Genomic DNA, 26,091 nt, shown 5'->3' on the forward strand with positions numbered 1-26,091 from the left:
TGCCCAGGCTGGATCTGGGAGAGAAGCGTCGGCCCAATTTTGGTAAAGAGCTCAACAAATCGCTTCTCCATCAAGGCGTGAAACGACGCCGGCAAAGAGGGATCCACATCAGAAATGGAACCTCCTGCACGGACGTCGGTCATTCGGCCGCCAGGGGGCTTGGATTTGGAGACCTTGGGCACCTTAAGCACCACTGGAGGGATAGGAGGCTGCACTATCTGACCTGAAGAGACATCGGAAGACACCGCAGCCTGCATCGAGGTCGAAGCCGGCAAGAACGAGGCAGGCTTGAGCAGACTCGAGGCCGAAGATGTAGAATCGGAAGTCGAAGGCGTGGCGCTCTGGGAAGAGGGCAGCACCGGAGACGCCTCCATGCCAAACAGCGACTCCCACAAAATACAGCGACGCTTAAACGCACGTGCTGTGAGCATGGAGCAAGGCCGGCACGATTTCGGAAGGTGTTGAGGCCCGAGACACTGAAGACACCGTCGATGCGGGTCCGTCAACGAAATCGCGTGCTGGCACTTGACACACTTTTTAAAACCAGTAACAGGCTGGGACATAGACCGAAAAAGCTCAGCCGCAAGGTCGAAGCCGTGGGGCCGCGGCCATGCAACCTGCCCGGTTGAACGATCGAACGAAATTTTTTTTTTATAAAACAACAAAACGTAACGTGAGCCAACAGGAATGAGCACAAAAAACCCAAACCCGCGGGCACAGAAGGCACAAAAGAGGAACTTCGTGCAGAGAGTTTCAAAGGCAAATTTCTCAGCTCCGCGGAAGATAAAGAACTGAGGAGAAACACCCGGTGCATCGGGCGGGAAGGCACTCGCGCATGCGCGGAGTGGGCAACTCGAAACTTCTAAAAGTTTCTACAAGCAAGTATGCTTGTGAGATGTCCGCATCGGGGCTCCGTTGGATGACATCACCCACTAGTGAGAATACCTGCCTGCTTGTCCTGGGAGAATGTAAGCATACAGAGAGGAAAAATAACTGAAGTTAATCAGGGGGAGGGGTCAGAGAATTTACTCACCATAATAAAAGAGGAACATACTGACAGTGACCTTTTGACTGGGAGCTGGGATCTGAGTCTTCAGGTCTCAGATATTCAGATTCTGTGCTTGGCTTTTTGGCTAAGCCAGGATGTTGCCCTCTATTGAGAAAACCCTGATACTGCTGGTTGCAGAGCTCTGTTAAGAGCTAGTATTCTGGGCCATAGCAGTACCCCTAGGTACACCTAAGAAGAGAAGACTGGCAACTCTTGGGAGGTATTCAAGGCAACTGGTCTTTGGGAGCAGCTCAGGGTGAGGCGGAATACCCTGGAGACCTAGGATGGAGATTAGAACTGGGAGCCCAGCACAGCAGGTAGCCCCAGGAAGACTTGAGGACTTGGTGGGGGAGAACTAGGGAAAGACACATGGAAGGATTAAGGAGTAGGATATAGGCGAGACTGCCACACCCATACAGCCTAGAGCAGGGGTGTCAAAGTCCCTCCTCGAGGGCCACAATCAAGTTGGATTTTCAGGATTTCCCCAATGAATATGCATGAGATCTATTAGCATACAATGGAAGCAGTGCATGCAAATAGATCTCATGCATATTCATTAGGGAAATCCTGAAAACCCAACTGGATTGCGGCCCTCGAGGAGGGACTTTGACACCCTGGCCTAGAGTGACAGAGAGGAATAAAGAGTTGCTTAGACCAAAAGGATGCTGAACTAATTGGTTAAAAGAGTGCTGGCTAAAGACAAAGAAATTGAGTTCAGCAAGTTGGTTTTAAACTGAGTTTATAGTTTTCTATGCATTTCAGTGGTTATCTCAAAACAAAGCTTTAAGCACTGGAAATCTTTCAACACCTTTGTATATACCTGTATAGTAGAACCTGTATATAGAGTTCAATAAAACTGTTAAATCCTTGACAACCTTGTTCACAGCAGTCTTTTTGAAATTTTCCTAGTGGAAAAGAGGGTAAACACACCCATTAATGCTTTTCTTCCCCAGGTAGAGGCACCAGGTGTCAACCGCTCAAGGGACCGACAGAGCCTGTCCTCAGCGGGTAAGGACTCCAATTAGGTTAGGCCCTGGATTCAGTAGGCCATACATTTATCTCACAGTATTTTTATATTGTTTTCCAGAATAGACCACGGACACAGAGCAATGGACTTTTGGTCTGACCAAGTATGGTATATCTTATGTTTTTGTCACTTAAGGCAGTGAAAGGATAAATGCCACTTTCAATCTACACACATACTATTTATTATGATTTATTTAAAAATTTATACACCACCTAAACACCTAGGTAGTTTACAAATAACATACAAAATTATTAAACACACTAGTTTTTTAGCCCGTTAAATTAACGGGGGCTAGAACAGATGTGTAGACTTAGGCATTTGTTTCTTTCTTTATGTATGTCTGTCTTTCTTTCTCTCTCCCTGCCCCCTTTCTTTCTTTATATCTGTCTTTATTTTTGTCTCTCTCCCTTCCTTTTACCATTATTTATCTCTCTCCCTTCCTTTTACCTCCCCCTGTCCATCAGCACCCCTTCCCTGCTCACCCTGTCCAGCAGTAACCCTTCTCCCTTCCTTTTACCTCCCCCCTGTCCAGCAACCTCTTCCCTGCTCTCTCTGTCCAGCAATAGCCCTTCTCCCTTCCTTTTAACTCCTCCCTGTCCAGCAGCACACCTTCCCTGCTCCCCCTGTCCTGCAGTAGTCATTCTCCCTTCCTTTTACCTCACCCCGTCCAGCAGCACCCCTTCCCTGCGCCCCCTGTCCAGCAGCACCCCTTCTTCCTTGCCTGCTCCCCCTGTCCAACATCTGCTAGGCCAGGCAGCCTCGGGGCTTTTGCTAGGCCGGCTCAGATCGCATTATCAAAGTGGGCCGGCCTAGCAAATGGCCCGCGGCTGCTGCCAATGCTGGTCCAGGGGTGAGAAGAGGCGTCCCGGCAGCTAGTCAGAAGGCAGGAAGTGAATCGGCGTAGGAGATCGGGGCAGGAAATCAGCTGAGGTAGGCATTGTGTATGTGCGGGCACAGCGCCATGGATCACGGACCCACTGAGTTTGAAGTGCACATGCATGCTAAGGGTTTTATTATATTGGATTCCATAACACATACAATAAAAAAGGTCTCCCATACTAGATAGTCTTGTCACTGGTTAGGAAACTTAGTAAAGTCCAGTTTTCAGCAGAACAATCCCAGTATCTGCAATTAAAGTGTTTAGTGTAACACTTGCCCGCTCCTCTCTCTCACTTCCCTTCCCCTTGCAAACAGACCCTTCAATTTTGCACCATGTATCAATCACCTGAACTGTATCCTTGCACTACTGAATGTATTAGTTTTATAACTCTGTAGCCTATTCCGTACTGTAGCCTATTCCATACTATGTTTGTAATTTTATAACATTATGTCCTTTTTAGTCTTTCCTCACATGAGAGGAGTTCCATCCCCTTTATCATCTTGGTCGATCTTTGAACTTTTTCTAGTGCCGCTATATCTTTTTTTAAGATAAGGAGACCAGAACTGAATGCAATACTCAAGGTGAGGTTGCACCATGGAGCGATACAGAGGCATTATAACAGTCTTAGTCTTGCTAACCATCCCTTTTCTAATAATTCCTAGCAACCTGTTTGTCTTCTTGGCTGCCACCACACATTGGGCAGAAGGCTTTACCCAGATCCTTTTCTTGAGCACCAACACCCATGGTGGTCCCTAGCATCTAATATCTATGATTTGGATTATTCTTCCCAATATACATTACGCATTTGTCCACACTGAATTTCATCTGCCATTTGGATGCCCAATCTTCCAATTTCCTAAGATCTTCCTGCAATTTTTCACAGTTTGTATGTGTTTTAACAACTTTGAAAAGTTTAATGCCATCTGCAAATGTAATCACCTCACTCATAGTTCCAATTTCTAGATCATTTATAAATGAGGAACCTTTAAGAAAGAAGATATCATCCTCCACCTCAATACGGCCCGTGATATATTTCAACATCTCTATCATGTCTCCTCTCTCTCTACGTTCCTCGAGTGAGTATAGCTGCAATTTATTCAGCCTTTCCTCATACGGGAGGTCTTTGAGTCCCGAGACCATCCTGGTGGCCATTCGTTGTACCGACTCAACTCTCAGCACATCTTTTTGGTAATGTGGCCTCCAGAATACCAAAAAGATGTGCTGAGAGTTGAGTCGGTACAACGAATGGCCACCAGGATGGTCTCGGGACTCAAAGACCTCCCGTATGAGGAAAGGCTGAATAAATTACAGCTATACTCACTCGAGGAATGTAGAGAGAGAGGAGACATGATAGAGACGTTTAAATATATCACGGGCCGTATTGAGGTGGAGGATGATATCTTCTTTCTTAAAGGTCCCTCGGTCACAAGAGGGCATCCGCTGAAAATCAAGGGTGGGAAATTTCATGGCGACGCCAGGAAATTCTTCTTCACCGAAAGAGTGGTCAATCGTTGGAATGAACTGCCACTTCAGGTGATTCAGGCCAGCAACGTGCCAGATTTTAAAAGGAAATGGGATACACATGTGGGATCTCTAGGGGGGTAAATTCAAGGGGGTGGGGTCGTTAGAGTGGGCAGACTTGATGGACTGTGGCCCTTTTCTGCCGTCATCTTCTATGTTTCTATGAGTTAAATAGCACCAGTGCCAGCACAGATCCCTGCGGCACACCACTATTGTCCTTTCTCCATTGAGAAAAATGGTCAACCAACCTTACCCTCTGTTTTCTGTCCGATAATCAGTTCTTAATCCACAATCGAACATTGCCTCCTATCCCATGACTCTTTAATTTTCTCAGGAGTTTCTCATGAGAAACTTCATCAAAAGCCTTCTGGAAATCTAGATACACTACATCAATTGGCTTGCCTTTATCCACATGTTTATTCACACCTTCAAAGAAATCAAGCAAATTGGTGAGGCAAGATCTCCCTCGGCTGAACCCATGTTGACTCTGTCTCATTAAATCATGTTTGTCTACGTGTTTCACAATTTTATTTTTTATAATAGTTTCCACTATTTTGCCTGGCACCGAGATCCGGCTTACCGGTCTGTAATTTCCCAAATCTACCCTGGAAACTTTTTAAAAAATTGGCGTAACATTGCCTACCCTCCAATCTTCAGGTACTACAGACGATTTTAACAGCAGATCAGCAATTTCATATTTGAGTTCTTTCAGTAACCTTGGATGTATACCATCTGGTACAGGTGATTTATCACTCTTTAACTTGTCAATTTGGCTTAGTACATCTTCCAGGATCACTGAGATTTCTTTCAATTCCTCCACCGCATTACCCTTGAAAACCATTTCCAGTTCAGGAAGATTTCTTACATCTTCCGTAAAGACCAAAGCAAAGAATTCATTCAGTCTCTCCACTATGGCTTTATCCTCCTGGAGCACACCTTATACTCCTTGATCATCCAAAGGTCCCATGGATTCCCTCACAGGTTTTCTGCTTTTGGTGTACCTAAAAAAGTGCTACTATAAATTTTTGCCTCTTTGGCAAGTTGTTCTTCATGTTCTAGTTTAGCTTTCTTTATCAATGCTTTGCATCTAACTTGCCAGTGCTTATGTCTCTTCTTAATTTCTTCATTGGGATCCTTTTTCCATTCTTTAAAGGATATTTTCTTTGCTGTAATAGCCTCTTTCACTTCGCCTTTAAACCATGCCGGCTCTCATTTTTTCTTCTTTCCACTTTGTTAATACGTGGAATATATCTGGTCTGCACTTCCACGATGGTATTTTTGATCATCCTCCATGCCTGGTTTACACTTCTAACTAGAGAATGACACGGGGAAAAAAATATGTCCCCGTCACTGGACCACCGTCCCCTTCACTGCCCCATCCCAGCCATCCCCTTCACCGCCCCATCTCCGAACCCGCTGTCCCTTTCACTGCCACGTCCCCCATCCCTGCCGTCCCCTTCACCGTCCCGTCCCCGTAGCATCCACCCTTCTCTCTCGCCACCTCACCGCCCTTCAGTGGCCCGAGAATCTCCCTCCCTTCCCTTACCTTCACGGCATAAAGAAACTTAAGAGAGGGAAGACATGCAGCCCCTTCCCTCCCTCCCTACCTCCAGCCAATATCTATCTCCCTCCCTCCCCCTTACCTTCGTGGTGCTTTAGAAAAGAAACTGATGCCGGCAAAGCCTGCCTGTGCCGCCCTACAGTCGTGTATGTGTGTGGGCGGAAGCTTCTCCTGACAATTGTCATTTTATAAACACAAATAAAACAGAGCAAGGTTCAACAAAACCCATCTCTCCTACCTTTCAAAAATATCCCCATCACTATTATGAAAACTGAACAAAGCAAATTACTACAGAATGCTACATAGAAAAATCAAGCTAACAGAATACTTTAGTCACACATGGCAAGAATAATGTTAGGGGAGTGCAACTAGGGCAACTGCCCCCTGGTCGAGAGAGAGAGCCCTAAGACAGCTGGAAGCTAAAGAAGCACAGCCTGGACTTTGCTGTCCCCAGTTATGTCTAATACCAGCTCTAGCAAGATACATATTTCAAATCTGTAATATTCTAATCACAAAATATAAAATAAATTTATTTTTTTTTCTTTTTTACAAGCAATTTTATTTGTACTACTTCTTGTTATAAAAATAGATCCAAAAATTTGTTTGTGGGAGTGTCATTGTAAAAGCTATGATTTTTCCAGCCTCTGATTGGTGGAATTTTTTCAGTCCCTGATTGGATGATTTTTCCAGCTGTTTGATCGGTGGATGGGCCCATGTGGGTAGGTTGAGGGTTCTTTAACTCTGTTTAGAATGCCGTGGCCATGTTGATAATCCCAGCATGATTTTGGTTGGAATAAGCTAAATGCTGACAGCCTGAACATTTCTGGTAATCCAGTATATAGTTTATAATTCATAGTATGGTGTATTTGTAGACTTAGTAGATAATGGGAACCTAATAGGTATTGTTTTTTTCAGTACTTTCCCCGACCCTGAAGAAGAATGAAATGCGTTGGTGGGGAATGAAACAGCAATAATTCTTAAGCTAAGTTTCAATTTATGAATATATCTATAAAACTGATTTTAAGAACAAGCACTGGCACTTTAATTAGGTTGCATAAAATAAACTTTATAAAAATAAATTAGATATAGAGAAAGCACTGATTTTTAAGCTCTGATGAGGACTGTCACCACACAGGCTCTCTTGTTGAGAGTTTAAGTGTGGCTTACTGAGGAGCTTCGGTGGAATATATAAATAAGAAGTCATCATTCAGAATTTGAGACTTTAAGTTCTAAGGAGGTATATTAAAGAACCAGTCAGTGGTACTATCTCCTTTTCAACATTAGCACCAGCAGCCTGGTTCCATCCCGGTTAAGTTGGAGTCCATCCGTTCAGAATAGGTTCTCTTTTTCCCCCTGAAGATAACCCAGTTAACTACAAATCTAAATCGCTCAACCCTGCCTAGGTTTGGGTAGGCAGTGGGGAGGATGGGTAGACAACAGCAGACAGCAATTCACAGGCTGCTGTGAAAACTATCTTTAATGCTGAGCCTCTACAACTTCTCTCTTAGAACCAAGCTTACTGAGGGTTAGGTCAGCATACCTCCCCTCAAGAGTCACCTGCGGAGTCTGATCTCTAAGAAAGTCCTCAGAGTTCAGTCTCAACTATTGGTAACTGCTAATACTTCAATATCCTTTACAAGAGCTGCACTGGGGATCAAGACCGTAAGAGAATTGTGGAAAATGAAAAACAAATTTACATATCTGTAACAGATGTTTTGTGGACAGTGAAATCCTACAACCACACAGCTGGTATCATCACACAATGGCACCAGCTCTGAAACTGCACTGAAGCACTTGCGCTGTCACTAGTAACTGCTATCTTACAGTCTATTTCAAAAAGCATGCTTCAACCTGGGTGAGAGTGTGTGACTATTGGATCACACTATTCACAGAGAAAGCACAGTTACTTACCTGCAGGGACAGCAGGCAGATATTTTCACATAAGGATGACGTCATCCATGGAGCCCGGTACAGTCAGTGCTAAAGTGTACTGTCATTTTAACTGCTTTAGAAGTCTCGAGACCGCCCTTACTGCGTATGCACAAGTGCCTTCCCACCCGTCGCTGGCATGCGTGTTCGTCAGTTCAGTGAACAAGCTAAGAAGTCAACTATGGGAGGTGGGAAGGTGTGAGAATATTTGCCTGCTGTCCCTGAATAATACCAGTTACAGGAAAATAACTGTGCTTTATCCCAGGATAAGCAGGCAGCATATTCTCACATGTAGGGCTCCCTAGCTTAAAACCACAGGATGATGGGTAGTTGGCATCTAAGTTGAAATTAAATTCTGAATAACTATTTGGCTGAATCGACTATCCCGCTTGGAATGAGTCTCCAGACAGTAATGGGATGTGAAGTATGAATGGAGGATGAAGTATCCTCAATGGGAGTGGAATACAGAAAAGCCACTGAAGCAACCATTGCTCTAATTTTGTGTGCTGTTACATGACTCTCTAGGGGCAGCCTAGTTCGAGCATAGCAAAATGAGATGCAGTCAACTAACCATATAGAAATTGTTTTTTTGGTTATTGGAATTCCTAATCTGTTAGGATCAAAGGAAATGAATAGTTGAGGCAAAGGCTTTTATGGCTTAGTTCGTTCTTGGTAGTAAGGTAAAGCATGTTTGCAGTCTAATGTATGGAGTGGAGTTTCACCAGGATGAGAATATGGTTTTGGGAAAATACAGGTAGCACAATTCATTGACTAAGATGAAATTTTGTGACTACTTATGGAAGAAACTTAGGATGAGTTTGCAGAACTATTTTGTCATGGTGGAAAACTATGTAAGGTAGATCACAGACCAACGCTTGGAGTTCACTGACTCGACGAGCTGAAGTGCTACAGATTAAGACAACCTTCCAGATAAGATACTTTAGAAGCATAGTCACAAAAGGCTTAAATGGAGGTTTCATTAGAGTAGAGAGAATGACGATAAAATCCGAAACAACTGGAGGAGGTTTGACTGGAGGTTTGGAATTCATGGGTCCTTTCATAAACCAGGAAACTAATGGATGTGCAACTAGAGAGGTTTGCTGTTGAAAGGAATATGAAAAGAGCTAATAGCACTGAGATGAACACAAACTGAAGATTTTTTTTAGCCCAGAGTCTGAGAGGAGCAAAAGAAGTCCAAACCCGATGAGAGTAAGCAGGTAGATCTAACTAGTGGTGTCTACACCAGGTAGTGAAGTGCGAACACTTGAAGTGGTAACATCATTGAGTGGAGGGCTTTCTGGGAGCAATTATAATAGCCTCTACTGGAGCAGAGAGATTGAAGTCTTCTGAATGTGCGGCGAGAGGACCCAGGCTGTGAGATGTAGAGACTCTAGATTTGGATGAAGAAGAGAGCCTTGGCTCTGAGTTAGCAGAGATGGGAAGATTTGTAATGGAATGGGATGGGATCTTTAACACTCAGTTGAAGTAGAAGTGAGGACTCAAAGTGGTGAACTGGATTAGAAACTAGTTGACGGACAGACACCAGAGGGTGGTGGTTAATGGATTTCGCTCAGAGGAAGGAAGGGTGAGTAGTGGAGTCCCTCAGGGATTGTTGCTGGGCACTACATCGATTGCAGCTGTCATGGACCTGGAAATAGTCCCACACTGACAAAGTAGCCTTGTCCAGAAGACAAAAAATCTGAGAGCATAACTTCTGTCTGCGTGCCTCTGGTAGATAAACAAGGCCAACTGCTGTGTTGAACAAGACAGCCAAATACTCCAGGGACTGCGTCGGCGTCAGAAGGCTCTTCCTATAATTCACAATTCAGCCCAGGTCTTCTAGGACTTGAAGAACCTGATCCACAGTCTTCTGAACCTCAGAAAACGAGGGAGCTCTGATCAGCCAGTTGTCCAAGTAAGAATGGACCTGTAAACTCAACTTGCATAGGTAAACTGCCACTACCACCATCACCTTGGTGAATGTGCGAGAAGCCGCCACCAGACCAAAAGGAAGAGCTGAAACTCATAATGATTTTCCAGTACATGAAATCTGAGAAACTTTCTATGACCTAGGAAGATGGAAATGTGCAAGTACACCTCTGTGAGATCTAGAGGGGTGAGGAACTTCCCCAGGGTAACCATCGCTATGATGAAATGAACCATCTCCATGTGGAAGCACAGCACAATGAGTGCAGCATTCACATGCAAAAGGTCCAGGATGGGTCTCCAATCATCAGAGCCTTTCACTGGCACAATGAAGTATATGGAGAAGCAGCCATAGCCTGAGTCTTCAGGCAGGACCAGCTCTATGGCCTGAATCTCTAACAATCAGTGGACCATGGCTTGCACCTTGACAGCCTGTTCTGGGCATTCCACCGGAGAATTCACAAACCAATCTGTCAGAGGCTGGGAAATTTCAGCCAGTAGCTTAACTAGATTATGTCCAAGGCCCACCGGTCAGACAAACTACGGGCCCAGGCCTATATACAGTGTGTCAGCCTCTGACCTGGCATCATTGTGACTTTGTGGCTGAGGGAGCCAGTCGGGTAACGGAGGACTGGTTACGTCTGGGAAGGCCTCTGTGACCTGGAGCTAGAATACTGTCAAAATCTGCGCAGTGGTCGACATCACATATTATAAATGATCTGGAAAATGGCACAAGTGAGGTGATTAAATGTGCAGACAAGACAAAACTATTCAAAGAAACATAGGACGACTGTGAAAAATTGCAGGAAGATCTTAGGAAATTGGAAGACTGGGTATCCCAATGGCAGATAAAAATTAATGTGGACAAATGCAAAGTGATGGACATCAGAAAAAATAATCCAAATCATAGTTACCTTATGCTAGGGTCTACCTTAGGAGTTAGCATCCAAGAAAAAGATCTGGGTGTCACTGTAGACCAGGGGTCTCAAAGTCCCTCCTTGAGGGCCACAATCCAGTCGGGTTTTCAGGATTTCCCCAATGAATATTCATAAGATATATGTGCATGCACTGCTTTTAATGCATATTCATTGGGGGAAATCCTGAAAACCCGACTGGATTGTGGCCCTCAAGGAGGGACTTTGAGATCCCTGCTGTAGACACTATGCTGAAATCTGCTCAGTGTGTGGCTGCAACAAAACAAAACAAAAAAAAAAAGCTAACAAGATGCTAAGAATTATTAGGAAAGGGATAGTAAATAAGTCCAAAAATATTACAATGTCTCTGTACCGCTCCATGGTACGTCCTCACCTTGAATATGGAAAAATTATGTTCTTACCTGTTAATTTTCTTTCCTCTATACGCAGCAGATGAATTCATCTGCTGCAGTTGCTGAGGAATGTGCACAATTCTGGTCACTGTATCTCAAAAAAAAAAAAAAATACAGCAGAATTAGAAAAGGTTCAAAGAAGAGCAATCAAAATAAGAAAGGGGACAAAGTCCTTTCATATGAGGAAAGACTAAAGAGGATGGGGCTCATTAGCTTCGAAAAGAGACAGCTGAGGGGGGATATGATTGATGTCTACAAAATCCTGAATGGTATAGTAATGGGTAATCAAGAATTGATTTTTTTTTTTTCACCCTTTTCATAAAGTACTTTAAAACAGGGAGGCAATTTTTTTTTTTTTTTTTAATTCTTTATTCATTTTTCATCTTACATCAAGTACACAATATTACATCATCATTTTTTACTTAAAGAAAAGTTAAACCATTAGTGGTTAGCGTAGTTGGGTTTAAGAAAGGTTTGGACTAGTTCCAGAGGAAAAGTCCATAGTCTACTTTTGAGATACACATGGGGGAAGCCATTGCTTGCTCTGGGATTGGTAGCATAGAATGTTGCTACTATATAAGTTTCTGCTAGGTACTTGTGATTTGGAATGACCACTGTTGGAAACAAGATACTGAACTAGATGGCTATTCTTATGGCTTGGCAGTTTCCTCTTGCACTTCTGAATTTCCAGTTCAATCAGAACTAGAGGCCACCCAAAGCCAGTGATTTTGGTTCTAGCTAAAACCCAATCTGTGGCTGAAGTCCACAGGTCAGTTTGATATAAATGAAAACAAATTCTGTCCCTGTCCCTCCCACTGCAGGCCAGCTTCATCCCTCCAACAACCAACAGAATTTACAGGCCAGTTCCCCCTCCCCACCCCCAAAACATTTGCCCCTTCCCAAACTGCCCACCCCTCTGTTCTTCCCTTCACCCCCATACCGGACCTACCTTGTAAAGGACATAGTGACCTAGTATTATCTTCAGGGTAGGAGCATCTCAAATTGTTCCTGCCCCCTTCTGCCATGCTGAAAAAAATGGCAGCTGTGACTTCCCATGGCAGCCTCTCAAGATTGCTGCTGGAGGTTGAAGCTTCCATTCTGTAATTTGGAATGTCCTAAGCATAGCTTCATAAATGGTGCAAGTACACATCAACCAGAGATAAATTAAAATAAACAAATATTTATTGAAAAGTAGAACAGTCTCTAATATATATTAAATCCAATTTGTCCGTGTTTCTGCGTTAGAGCCTGCCTCAGGGGTATAAGACACATCTAATAGGTGGAATTCTTATGACATCAACAATTGCTGGTATAGTGAGTTGGATAAAATAAGTCCAGCCAAGGGAATAAGCAGCAGTACAAACTTTTTGGGGAAGTGTTTGTAAAAATGTGTCTTATACCCCTGAGGAAGACTTCCCCACCGAAACACAAACCGTGTCTGGTCTACAATACAAATTGGATTTAATATATATAACAGACTGTTCTATTGTACTTTTCAATAAATATTTATTCATTTTAATTTATCTCTGTTGATGTGTACATTTGCACCATTTCTGTTGCTTCCTCATGGGGTTTATTTCCTTGTTTTTGCAGAGCAGAGATTCTTTAGCCCTTGCATGGCTGTGCACTTGCCTCCTAACAATGATGTTTGTAAATAATTAAAAGCAAATTTTAAAATTTTAAAAATAACTTACCCAAAAGACATCATAAATTAGTAACCCGGAGAGTAGTAAGCAGGAAACTTTCAGGCTTGGCAAACGGACAAAAGCGATCATGGCTACACACAGGCCCATTGCAAGGGCTGAAAAACAATAAGCAGCTGATATTGATGGCAGTCCCTATAGAGTCACCACATACAGTACTTTCTCCTTTATTCCCCCACCCCCCAAATACCATTATTCTCACTAAATCACATTTCATATCTTTCCTTCATTAAGCTACAGTTATTGTACAATTCCTCTCCCCTGGACCACCATGATATAAGACAAAACACCTCTATCACAACAAAGCACAAAACCTCTCTCTCCACAATACCACTGAAACTAATTCATGCCTCTCACGTCAATAAAAAAAGTGAGCTCCCCCAACCAGGGAAAGTCTGATTGGATCTTTTTTGTGATTCAACTAAAGTTTACTTGCTCTAAATATAGAAAGACACAAAGTGAATTCCTCTACTTCCCAAGAAACAATGCAGCTTCCTACGGCTTGTATACTCACCATCCATGAGCAACCAGTGACCAGTTAGTACCCAGATAAGGACAAGCATGACAGAAAGTGAGAAAGAGAGCAGCTCAGCAGCTGTGAAGCGGCCACAACATCCAAAAGAGATCCTGCAAAGAACATATATCCATTAAAAAAGTCAAGGAATTTTGGCTATAGCTCCCATGCCTCAGCAACACATTAAAAAAAAGCAATCAGCTGACGGCTTATTTACACCATATTGCCTCAAATTAAACCAATTTTGAAAAATCAAATACTCAACACTGATAAATACTCACAAATTTGCAAACAAACACAATTAAGAATATTGGCTCCAAACATACCAAGTATAATTTATGTACTGACAGGTGATGAAGTTTAAATTCCATTCACTCTGGCACCCATATTGGTCACATAAGCAAGCTCTAAATCTTCCTTATTCTTATTATAAACTCTCTGGGAAAGATATATACCTATGTGACCTAAATAATAACTCATCTTTAACAAGGATTTTAAAATGAGTAACAATTTGAAATCTAAACCAAATGTTTTCTAAAAACTTTAAATGGAAACAGACTGGCTTTTGGTTTGTGCTTATCATAATGTTCAGAGTTCTTCAACAGCTCAGGGTAGATTTTGCTGTACTTATATGGTACATCAGCATAAATTTGAAATGTTTTGTATATTAAATCTGAATAATTAATTTTGTTCTTTTGAGAGTTTTATGAATGGAGAATCACATGTATCAATGCAAAAGGAGAGAGAGATTAGACTTGGGGAGTGGGAATGAGAGAGGAAAAAGAGCAGAGGAGGACGAATTACAAAAGAGGATAGAGAAAGTGAAGTTACCCACTTGTAGCAGATGTACTCCAAGGATATTCACATTGATGGGCAATGTCACAGACACAGCTCTGGCACAGAGACTCCCCAGCATTATTTTCCAGGAGTCTTTGGAAGCATGCAACTGTGCAAGCTCCCATCTTCCCACCTACTGTTATAGCAAGGGACCATGCTAGTCTAATACTAAAGTTGAATGGCATTCAACTCCAAGACAAGATGGATGGGGCAGTCAGAATAAGCATCCTTCTGTCATCAGAGACCATCTGCTACAGGTGAGTGAGTATCTTCATGTTCTCTGAGTACGAGAATCTCCTGAGTTTGTACCAACAAGGTTTCCACCCACAAGGTTGCTTTCTCTCTGGTACAGTGCACTTTGAGGGTATCTGGGACCACTGAGTAGATACACAGAGACAATGGCTTCCTTAATCCATCTAGAAATAGTAGACTTAAAATGCTGCCAATCCTTTCTGCTGACAGCATGCACAGACAGTCCGAGCAACAGAGACAGAATCAGATGGACCTTGGGACAGTTGATGACCCAACCCATGGACAGAGGTCAATCAAAAATGCACCCCCCCTCTTAATTTCAGCCAAAACCGCTATTGCTGTGTAAACACTCTCGGCCGAAACCAAAACTGCAGATAAAACTTATCACCTTGTTTCAACTAAAACCAAAACTAAAAAGTAAAGTTTGATTGTGTGAACATGAACCAATGAGTCCTACTGGGGATTGCCAGAGCTTGCAGTCAGAAATCCCATAGGAGATTATTACACTCCAGCCCCATCACTATAGCACAGTCTGACAACTGGTAAAACCATTTTAACAAGGACTTCTCAACAAGTCTGGCATGTTTAGGTTCCCAAGTTCAAGCTGATATAATTAAATATCCTCTGAAACAGGAACTTTGTGAGAACGTGTAAAAAAAATAATTACCACCAGCTTTTTATGCTTACCCAAACTGTGCAAAAAGTAACAAAAGAACGGAGCATAAAGATGTTTCCCTATCTTGAATTTAGTTATAAAACTGATTAAAGACAAGCAGATATAGATTCTTACTAAAATAGGGTAAAGGAGTCCAGATCAAGAGTGATATATTTTTCAAATTATATTTGAATATATAAACTTCATTTCATTGTAATATTTCCTTATTAACACTATAAGCTAACAAGTACTTGTGCTTGAAAACAATCACTGCAGGTTTTTCTCTCATAGTTTCTTCATGCCACAAGTTTGATTAAAATGCTACTCTTTATCATATCTAAGGGAGTCTGGAAATTCTCTTCACCTAAATACCGTAGTATCCAAGCCAGAATATATATTATAATTTAAATAACAAAGACCATATTTCACCTTCAACCAAAATAGCCTCTGCACACATAGATCTCAGCTAAAGAAAACAAAGTAAAAGCCATGGTGCATTCATTATGCCTGACTTTGCAGGACATTTGAGTGACAACTGATGTTTATCTCCACAGAGAGGCTAATTTCGAAGGAGATTATCCCAAATTTACAGACAAATTATCGCTAAACTTTTGCATTATCAAAAGCATTTAATTGCAGCACTCTATTTACTATATAAACTACTTTGCAAGATCATAACTGCACTACTTGCAATCACATAAGAATAGCCTTACTGGGTCAGACCAATGGTCCATCAAGCCCAGTAGCCTGTTCTCACAGTGGCCAAATCCAGGTTATAAGTACCTGGCAAAAACCCAAATTGTAGCAACATTCCATGCTACCAATCCAGAGCAAGCAGTGTCGTCCCCCATGTCTATCTCATTAGCAGACTATGGATTTTTCCTCCAGGAACTTGTCCAAATCTTTTTTAAAACCAGCTATGTTAACTGCTCTTACCATATCCTCTAGCAACCCATTCCAGATCTTAACTATTCTCTGAGTAAAAAAAATATTTCCTTCTATTTATTTTAAAAGTATTTCCATGCTTTACTGAATGACCCTAAGTCTTTGTAATTTCTAGTGTCGCTATATCTTTCTTGAGATAAGGAGATCAGAACTGAACGCAATACTCCAGATGAGGTCGCACCATTGAGCTTACAGGAGCATTATAACATTCTTAGTCTTGTTAACTATCCCTTTTTAAAATAATTTCTAGATTTTTTGTCACTGCCGCACATTGTATGGAAGGTTTCATTGTCTACGATGACACCCAGATCCTTTTCTTGGGCGCTAACCCCCAGGGTGGACCCTAGCATTGGGTAACTGTGATTTGAGTTATTCTTCCTAATGTGCATCACTTTGCACTTGTCCACATTAAATTTCATCTGTCACTTGGACACTCAGTCTTCCATTTTCCTAAGGTCTGCCTGCAATTTTTCCACAATCCGCATGCGTTTTAACAACTTTGAACAGTTTAGTGTCATCTGCAAATTTAATCACCTCACTCGTCATTCCAATTTCCAGATCATTTATAAATAAGTCAAATAGTACCGGTCCCAGTATAGACCTCTGCAGCACAAAAATAATCTTCAACAAACAAAAACCCTGCAGAGAGAAAAAAGTAACCAGGATGTGAAGGGAGGTAAGGGAGGAAGTACTTGGCCATTCAGGTTAGAAAATGACACGGGGAGCGATCCCCGCAGGGAACCGCGGCGTGGCTGCGGTTTGGCTGCGGGTTAGTAATCAGTGATAGGCGATTAATCAAATAATGAATAAACTTGAAACTTGTTATGGAGACTCCATAGCCAAATCGCCGCAGACACGGGGACAAAAGTTTTCACCGCCCGCAAAAACGGTGAAAAGATTTGTCCCCGCAGGCAAATGTACCCCCTTCTATGTACCGCTATTTACCTTGTCTTCACCGTGTGTCTTTGGTTCGGGACCGGGTGTCAGATTTTTTCCGGCGGCCATGTGGTCTGTCTCCTCCAACTCTCTACCCGACTTGCACGTTGCCGCATTGACTCTGCCCCCTAATATACAGGCTCTTCATTGGTCAGTTCTTTTTGCTCGATTGGATTCACTTTTCACTCATTTCACTGGGAGGAGCTGAAAGCCTGAAAACTTCGTCAGGTACAAGTAAGTGTTCTCCCCGGCTGATTTAGATGACCCCCCAGCTAATCCTGCTCCTTCCCGGGCTGACTCGCGCCGAAAATTTTGACGCCTGCCTTGCATGTTTTACTTGCTTCAGGCCTTCCTCATTGCCGGGACCTGCCTACTTTCTGTTTCCGCGAAGGCAGGACCCAGCAGCAAGGAAGGCCCGAAGCAAGTAAAAGCAGCAAGTTGTAAGCTTCCCTCCGGGGCTCTATCGTGTGCGTGCCGGCTTCCCTTCTCTTCACCCTCCCCCCCCCCGGGACGCTACTTCTGGTTACGGAGGGAAGAGAAGGGAAGCCAGCACGCACACAATAGAGCCCCAGAGGGAAGCTTACAACTTGCTGCTTTTACTTGCTTCGGGCCTTCCTCGCTGCCGGGTCCTGCCTTTGCAGAAACAGAAAGTAGGCAGGTCCCAGCAACGAGGAAGGCCCGAAGCAAGTAAAAGCAGCAAGTGTAGTGGTATACAATTTGAGAAAAAAAAAACGCACGGACATTGGACCTGATTCTGCTTGCTCTCGCCACGGACATGGACCGACACGGACCTCAGATTTTTAAGGCGGTACGGGTTTAGATCCGCGAGGTCCGTCAGGTCCGTGAGGTCCGCGTTTTACCCCTTCCCCAACCTGGTCAGCCAGAAAGAATGAAATCAAAAAAGTTTGAGTTTAGTCAAGCTGTGATTTGAACTTTATAGGCTTTTTTTTTTTTCATCCTTTAACTGGCAGGCAGAAGAATGCTCCATTTATTAATCTTGCAAAGTCTGATACAGGAAAAGCTAGAAGTGCATCAGGATTTAAGGAGCTTGGGGTGTGCAAATCTACTTAATGCAGAGATTACAGTAAAACAAAATCACTTTTCTATTTCACTGCAGCTCTATGAGGTTCTTTTGCCCTTAGCTATAGTCAAATGATGGATAGGAATATGTTTATTTCATTTAAGTTAAGGGAAAACAATATTTTTTCTGAGTATCCTTTAAATAATGGTTCACAAATTAATTCAGCCTGTTTTAAGGCTGGGTTTTGTTTTTCACATTATTGCTTCTGTTTTTATAATCCTTAAAAAAAATAAGGGGCAATTCTCCAAGTGGGTTCTTCCTCGTAGGCACTCTGAGACTGTACAGGGAACGCCTATATCTATAGCAGTGAATGGGCTCCCAGGTTCCATTACAGAATGGTAGCATATAGCCTTAGATTCAGGCACCTTACAGTTAAAGCAGCCATAGAGCTGACGTAACTAAGCATGTCCACTTGTGGGAGAAATGATTTTATTTTCAGTTTAGTGATCAAAATGTGTCTGTTTTGAGAATTTATATCTGCTGTCTATATTTTGCACGATGGCCCCCTTTTACTAAATTGCAATAGCGGTTTTTAGCACAGGGAGCCTATGAGCATCGAAAGCAGTGCAGGGCATTCAGCGCATCTCCCTGCGCTAAAAACCGCTATTGCGATTTAGTAAAAGGGGAGGGGGTATATTTGTCTATTTTTGTATAGTTGTTCCTGAGGTGATATTGCATAAAATCATCTGCCTTTACCTCTTTGAAAACCTGCGGAATATATATAGGGTGGGGGAAGATTAGTGATAGAAAAATTGTATGAAAAATTACTATTTTCAATTTAGTGATCAAAATGTGTCAGTTTTGAGAATTTATATCAGTTATCTATATTTTGCATTATATTTGTCTATTTTTCTATAGTTGTTTCTGAAGTGACATTGCATATTTTAGTCATCTGTCTTGACCTCTTTGAAAAATGAAACAAATATTAATTCATATTTTTTCTGCATACAGTGTGCTTTGTGTTTCTTTTAATTTTGTGGTTACCATAATGAATTAATATTATATACAGTAGTGTACATGAAAAATGAATGGAAGAAATTGCATTACAATTAGTACTATTTACTATTATGATGGGGATGGGGGTCAGGGGTGTGCATTCCAGCTACCAGCATATCTTCAGAGAGGGCATTCTCTATTGCAGGAAGGACTGTGGAAGAAAGGAGAACTAGATTGAATCCAGAGATTGTGGATGATTTGTTGTTCATCCACGGGTTAAAAAATAAGGACAATTAAAAGTACAGGTTCTGTTTTGTTTTTGTATAGTTAACTAAGTTGTAAAGTATGTTTCCTTTATATGTTAATAAAGATAAGTATATAAAATCATACCTGTTTAAGGCTTTTATGCATGCTGCGGTGACGGTGACGGGGCGGTGAATAGGATGGCAGTGGCGGTGACGGGGCGGTGAAGGGAATGGCGGTGACGGGGCGGTGCAGAGGATAGTCGGCTGGGGACGGGGCGGTGACGGGGACAAATTTTTTCCCCGTGTCATTCTCTAATTCAGGTTTAACACCCCTGGGGCACCTTGAAACCCCCACAGGTCACAGCCTCTATAAAACACCTGACAACAAAGGAGTTATTAGAAAGAAGCCAGATGGCTACAGCGGACATCTATAGTTCAATTTAGAATCTCTAAAAAGACTTTTTTTTTTTTTTAAGGTCTACTGCACCAGTCAAGACGGCACAGGCTAACCATGTCCTCCACCTGCTGGAGGCTGAGAACTACTAAATCTGGAAGGGATGGCTCCTACAGAGTTTTTGCAGTTCTCAGTCTCCATCTGCTGGCAGGTGAGCATAACCCATCCATCTAAGCCAGTCTGGAGGGATGCTGAGGAAAAGGAGAGTTTATGACTGGCCCTACTCTTAGTCAAATAGCAGCTTGGAAATAAAAAGAAAAGAAAAATTCCTTACTTTCCCCAACTATCCCTGCTTCATCTTTGCTACCTCAGGTCTGTGAAATTGGCAGCAGTTTTCCTGCCATAGCCTGACAGCTTTTCAACCTTCACTAACTACAGTGAGGGCAAACTGACATCCTTTTAATTAACACATGATGCATGTTTAATGACAGAGATCCAAACAACAGAAGAAGCAAAAGTGCAAATACCTGGAAAGAGCCTTACTTGTTTTGAGGTGAGCAGGGTCGTGTTAAATACTGGCACATAGGGAGCAGCAGAAAAGCAAAGGCTATCGTTGCCAGAACTGGAAAAAAATTTGCTAAGTTTAACATATAAATAAATGCTTAATATACTGCTTTACAAATAATCATCAGAATGATGTTTACAGTAAAATAATCAAATAACTTGTACCACTTCCAGTCTAGTCCATAAGGAGAAATTAAAAACTGCATTTTTCCTGTACAGATGTCTACTTTGCTAGTTAATTCACCACAACATAACCTCACAGTTTATGCTAAATCAGAGGTTAAAAAACCCCAAAAAGAGATGAAGTAAACAGATTTCTCTGACAGCATTAAATACAAAATAAGAACTAGTTAAAGGAAGGCCTACGGTTTTTCTGCTTACATGTGGTTGGCACCATAGAGGCATAGGTGCTGCATGGCATTCTCAGTCACATAAAATAGCATAGCTCAACAAACCCAGGCACAAACAAGGTCATCATAGCAACTAAATAAAGGGATCTGGTGCTTAGGTTTAGCAGCCTTGAATTTAAAAACATCATAGATCATGCTTGCAAAGAACTGGAACCCATGCTCTCACTACTCCATCTGAGATCGCACACGGGGTATATGTAGTCCTGCAGAGCTCCCACTATGACTCAGCACTAGCTCTGGCTCCATGTGTTATGGCTGAGCTCTTCCTCCATTGATGGAGGAGTGGTAGGCCAAATATAAGCTGCCCTCTCTAAATAGTACTGGAAGGAAAGTATCAAGTTGCAGCCTCCTCTTCTGCTGTCTAGTACTGAGGGAAGGAGAGAGAGAGAGAGTTCTTCAAGGGTCACTCCTCTTGTCAGTTAAGAGCCATTGTTTCAAACAGATACCAAATTGTGACAGAGGAAGATACTGGAAATTACTAGTTTTAGAACAATCTCAAGTCTATAAATCGCCATTTGGTTGAGGATGGGCTGGGGAGGGCTTCGATGGCTGGGATGGTTTAGATGGGCTGGAGTGAGCTTTGACTGAGACTTCAGTAGATGGAACCTAAGCACAGTACTGGGCAGAGCTTTGAATTCTTGCCCAGAAATAGCTAAGAAGAAGATTTGTGGATCTTTTTCTAATGGAAATTATACATGGGACTGTGGTTTTAGATTTCTTTTGAACTACCATAACTAAATATTGATACAATTTAAGCTTTTTCAAATTAAGGAGCTGCTTTCCATTCCCTTATCCATGGGAAGGATAGTTAAATAGATATCCATAATCTTCATTTGAAGATTTTAGGATTTGATGGACTACACCTACCTTTACCTACAATAGGATTTCCAGCATTGAAGCTTTTGACTACTTCCACGTGCAAGGTAACCATATCCATTTAAACACTGGAAGGAGCCTTACAAACAGACAAAGTGATCATCCGATGTATTCCATGAAATAAGGGCCTTCCTTCACATGTGCTTGTGCAGTACCAACCACACAAATGCAGAAATACTTTCTAGGTTCTTCTTGAGTTAGCTAATGCACATACTGCATTCAGTGCTTTTAGATGACAACAAGCATCTATGGGTCGATTTTATTTATTTAATGTATAACAGCTCAAGGTAAGGAACAAATCAACATACAAATTTGTTAAAATAAAAACTAGAGACTTAGCCTGCTTATCCAGAAAGGAAAAAAAAAGAAAATCAAAGAACTTTTCTAAGCTGATATACATAGAACTTGTTTGCAAAAGATGCAGATTTTATAACAGTCTAGCTGATTATTCGGAGTTGCCCAGGTGTTTATTTGGCACAAAATGTCCCCCACCCCATGTCCCACAGGAATGTTCCTCTCTATGGGGCTGAACTTGGACTTAAACGGCATTGGAAGTGTCAGTATTCATCTCAGTGAGCCCGAAAACTATGGGTTAGACACTAAAATGTCGTTTTTGATCATTTTTAAATGTCATCTCCTTCCGCCCCCCCCACAGTATTTTACCCCTTTCCACCCCCACAGTATTTTTCCCCAGATATTAAGTGACATATATACCAAGTTTGGTTGAAATCTCTCCATGTGTTTCAAAGTTATGCTAAGTATTCATCTCAGCAAGCCCTAAAACACTATGGGGTTTTCGATAATTTTTACATGTCACCCCCTTCCCACCCCCACAGTGTTTGTTCCCAGATAGTAAGTGATATGTATACCAAGTTTGGTTGAAATTAGCACTCACTTTTCTCCATTATAAGCCTAGTATCATTCCTATCAGTCCTAGGCAATGTTAGTAAAGCCAAAAGACTGCTACACAATTTCTTTTGACTGTCTAGCTGCTGTGAACCTAATTATGATGGGAAAATAAAACACTCACCTGCAGTGCATATTGTAAAGACCACTTGAACAGAGTCAAAAAAGAAAAACATGACTAGAAGAGAAACCGAGGCGCCAATTGGAAGGAACAGAGCCTGGGTAGAATCAATGGTCTGGATACCTGCAAGAATAAGAAAATACAGATCACCGGTAATAGTCCAATATATTTAGCATCAATCTTCTATTGACTGTATCTCTTCCAAAAATGTTCCTTTTAATAGAGTACAGTAGTTAGGCCTCCTGTGATGAGATACTTTCTCAAAAGCCACTCCCAATGATGTGCCTTAGCTAGTTGCTAGCCACCACTACCAAGTTCTTGTTTAAGGGCTGTCAGTACTTTGGATCTCTAAGGGAGAGGAGGGGATAGTAGATGGCATGGTTAGGCATGCTAGATAGGCTATATGGTATTATCTGCCTTCATGTTTTTTTTGTTGCTATGCAGCTAAAATACAGACTACTTATGCCTTTGATAGCTAATTATAAATTCAAGTACTAAAAGATAAAAGAAAGTCATACTACATCAATCAAATAGGCACAGAAATCCAAGACACCAAAAAACTTTTCAAACTACTAAAGGAACTCTCAGACACCAAACCCTTCTTAGCTACCAAAAATACCCCTCCCCCCACAGCCAACCAACCGGCAGAATTCTTCTGAAATAAAATATGAACTGCTAGAAATATTTTCTCCAGGACCCCAAACGACCTCAAAGAAATTTTTCTACCACCCACAGAAAAAGAATCCAGCATGACATACAGAAATTGTTAGGACTTCCAAGACATACAATGGCTCGACCTAGACAGACTTTACAAAAAATACAATCATGCAGCTTGCAACCTCAATCACTGTCCCCATACCTGTTAAAAGCTGCCAGCATTAGATTCTGCACCACCCACCTCTTGCAACGGATTAATTACATGCTCACAGAAGGCCAATTCCCACAAGATCTCTCCAAGATCATCATAACCCCAATCCTTAAAGACCCTAAGAGAGCCACAGATCGGCCAGTAACTGACTGCAGCTAATCACAGAGCGACGTGACCAGGAAGTGCAAAGGTCGCGCTCCTGCATCGCTCTTCTAAGACACAGGCAGCCATCCAGGAGACCGGGCTGGACCACCGCCACTAAAAAAAGGTACCAGGGGTGCAGTGTATTCGGTCCATAAGACGCACCCCCTTTTCGGGAGTGAAAAAGTGCTTCTTATTGGTCCGAAAAATGCAGTAAGCAAAGGTAAAAAAATGCTGCTCATTCAACTAGACCTCACCACAGCATTTGACCTGGCAGATCACAACATCTTACTACAAACACTGGAGGCAATAGGAATCACAGGCAGAGTCTACAACTGGTTTGAAGGATTCCTCCACTCAAGGAAATATAGTCAAAACAAAGAAAGAAAAATCTGAAACATGGAACAACCCCTGCGGAGTCCCCTAAAGCTCGCCACTATCCTCAACACTCTTCAACCTTTACATAGCCACACTCGGCTAATGCCTAGACAAATTGAGCATAACTTCATACAGCTACGCAGATGATATCACCATCATGTTACACCCTTTTATTGTGAATTGTGGTTGCCTTTGGAGGCTCAGGTATTATTTAAATTAGGCTGTTTCTGTTATAAGGCTATTTATGGTATAGCTTCTTTTTATCTAGTCAACAGATTTTCTTTGGCTTCATATAGACATAGTAGAAGAACTCATCCTCTGTTTAACTTTCCATCTGTCCAGGGTTGTGTGAGTAAGAAATTTCTTAACCACACTTTGGCATCTCAGGCAGCTCTGTATGACAATGACTTTCGAATACTATTGATTACAACTCGTTCCTATAGACCAGGGCTGCCCAAGTCCAGTCCTCGAGATGTACTGGCAGGCCAGGTTTTCAGGATATCCACAATGAACATGCATGAGAGAGATTTGCATACCAAGGCGGCAATGCAGGCAAATCTCTCTCATGCATATTCATTGTGGATATCCTGAAAACCTGTCCTGCCAGTAGATCTTGAGGACCGGACTTGGACAGCCCTGCTATAGACATTTTAGAAAACAACTAAAGACCTATCTCTTCTCTAATATTTAACTGACTAACTAACCATCTTATTTTATGTAACATGCTTTTTATAATCTTTTGTAAACTGCGTTGAACTTTTGGTTACTCAGTTAAGAAGCACAATATTATGTTATTATTATCCTGCCTTTTGACCAATCCACCAATGACACAACAATCAAAATACACACAACACTAGAAACAGTATCACAATGGACAAGAGACTACAAATTAAAGCTGAACCAAGACAAAACCAATTTCCTACTTCTAGAAAAAAACACCTTCCATAATAAACCTAGAATGAAACTCTATCCCTATACCCCTTACAACCCAACCTAAAACTGCTGGGAATAATGATAGACAAGGGCTGCACCATGCAACTTCAAATCAGAAAAACGGTCCAGAAGACATTCACAACCATGTACAACCTAAGAAAAATCCAAAAATAATTCAACAAATAACAATTCAGAGAAGCGCTAATCCTGGGACTCCTGGATTATTGTAACATTCTATACCCTGTCATGCCCCGCCTACACTTTAAAACAATTACAAAAAGTGCAAAACACAGCTCTCAGATTGATATAGTCACTTAAAAAATACAATCACATTTCCACTACTTTCCAAGACTCACACAGGCTCCCAATACAAGCAAGCATACAATACAAATTCTTCTGCACCCTCTTCAGGGCACTAAATGGAACTGGTCCTAGCTACCTAAACAACCACCTAATCAGAAATAACACATCAAGACCAAGGAGAACACAGGCTCTCTTCACCCATCTCCCAGCAAATAGCATTCAAAGCAAAAAACTATATGACGAACTACTAGCCACCAGAGCAGCGAAAATAGACTGCCACCTCTCCAAGCTACTGACCAAGACGACCAACTACAAAACATTCAGGAAAGAACTGAAAACTATACTTTTCAAAAAATTTGTCAAATGATCTAAAATCTTATAAACCCTTCCCCAAATCCCATCGATCATGCTATCCATCAATTCTTGTAAGCTCATTCTATCAACTTTGTAAGTTTCCTGGGAATGCCCAGACCAATTCTTTTTTGTAAACCACCTAGAACTGAAAGGTATTGGCGGGATAGAAAACCTAGTAACATAACATAACATATTAAATGACAGCAGATAAAGACTCGAATGGCACATCCAGTCTGTTCAACCACACATGCTCCATAAATTGACCAATTAGCTTAAATGGTCCTTTTTCTTAGATATTTCTGGGCCAGAAACCCAGAGCCCTGCCCAGTAGTGTGCATAGGTTCTATCTACTGGAGTCTCTGTAAAAAAAAAAAATAGTAATGTAATGTAATCTTTGAGGTGTTGGGGTTTAATTTAGTCTTAAGAAGGCGCTATTTTTCCTTTAATGCAGTGTCTCTCAAACTTTCTCCAGCCGGGGCACACTAAAGGTAGTGGCCATGGCTCAAGGCACTCAGAAGGG

At 41.9% G+C, this 26,091-nt stretch overlaps 1 protein-coding gene across 3 annotated transcripts in view; it reads right to left on the reverse strand.

Moving 5' to 3' along the window:
* Positions 1–26,091, reverse strand: part of SPPL3 (signal peptide peptidase like 3) — a 125,917-nt gene that overhangs the window by 31,753 nt on the left and 68,073 nt on the right. For all 3 annotated transcript variants that reach the window (XM_033955250.1, XM_033955252.1, XM_033955249.1), the window contains exons 4-7: positions 22,598–22,717; positions 20,261–20,339; positions 13,437–13,549; positions 12,914–13,020 (exon numbers count right to left, since the gene is read on the reverse strand). In XM_033955250.1, coding sequence (XP_033811141.1) covers positions 12,914–13,020; positions 13,437–13,549; positions 20,261–20,339; positions 22,598–22,717 — 419 coding nt within the window. The remainder of the gene's footprint in view (positions 1–12,913; positions 13,021–13,436; positions 13,550–20,260; positions 20,340–22,597; positions 22,718–26,091) is intronic.

The sequence above is a fragment of the Geotrypetes seraphini genome, chromosome 8 (genome assembly GCF_902459505.1).
Source record: "Geotrypetes seraphini chromosome 8, aGeoSer1.1, whole genome shotgun sequence".
Classification (NCBI taxonomy): domain Eukaryota; kingdom Metazoa; phylum Chordata; class Amphibia; order Gymnophiona; family Dermophiidae; genus Geotrypetes; species Geotrypetes seraphini.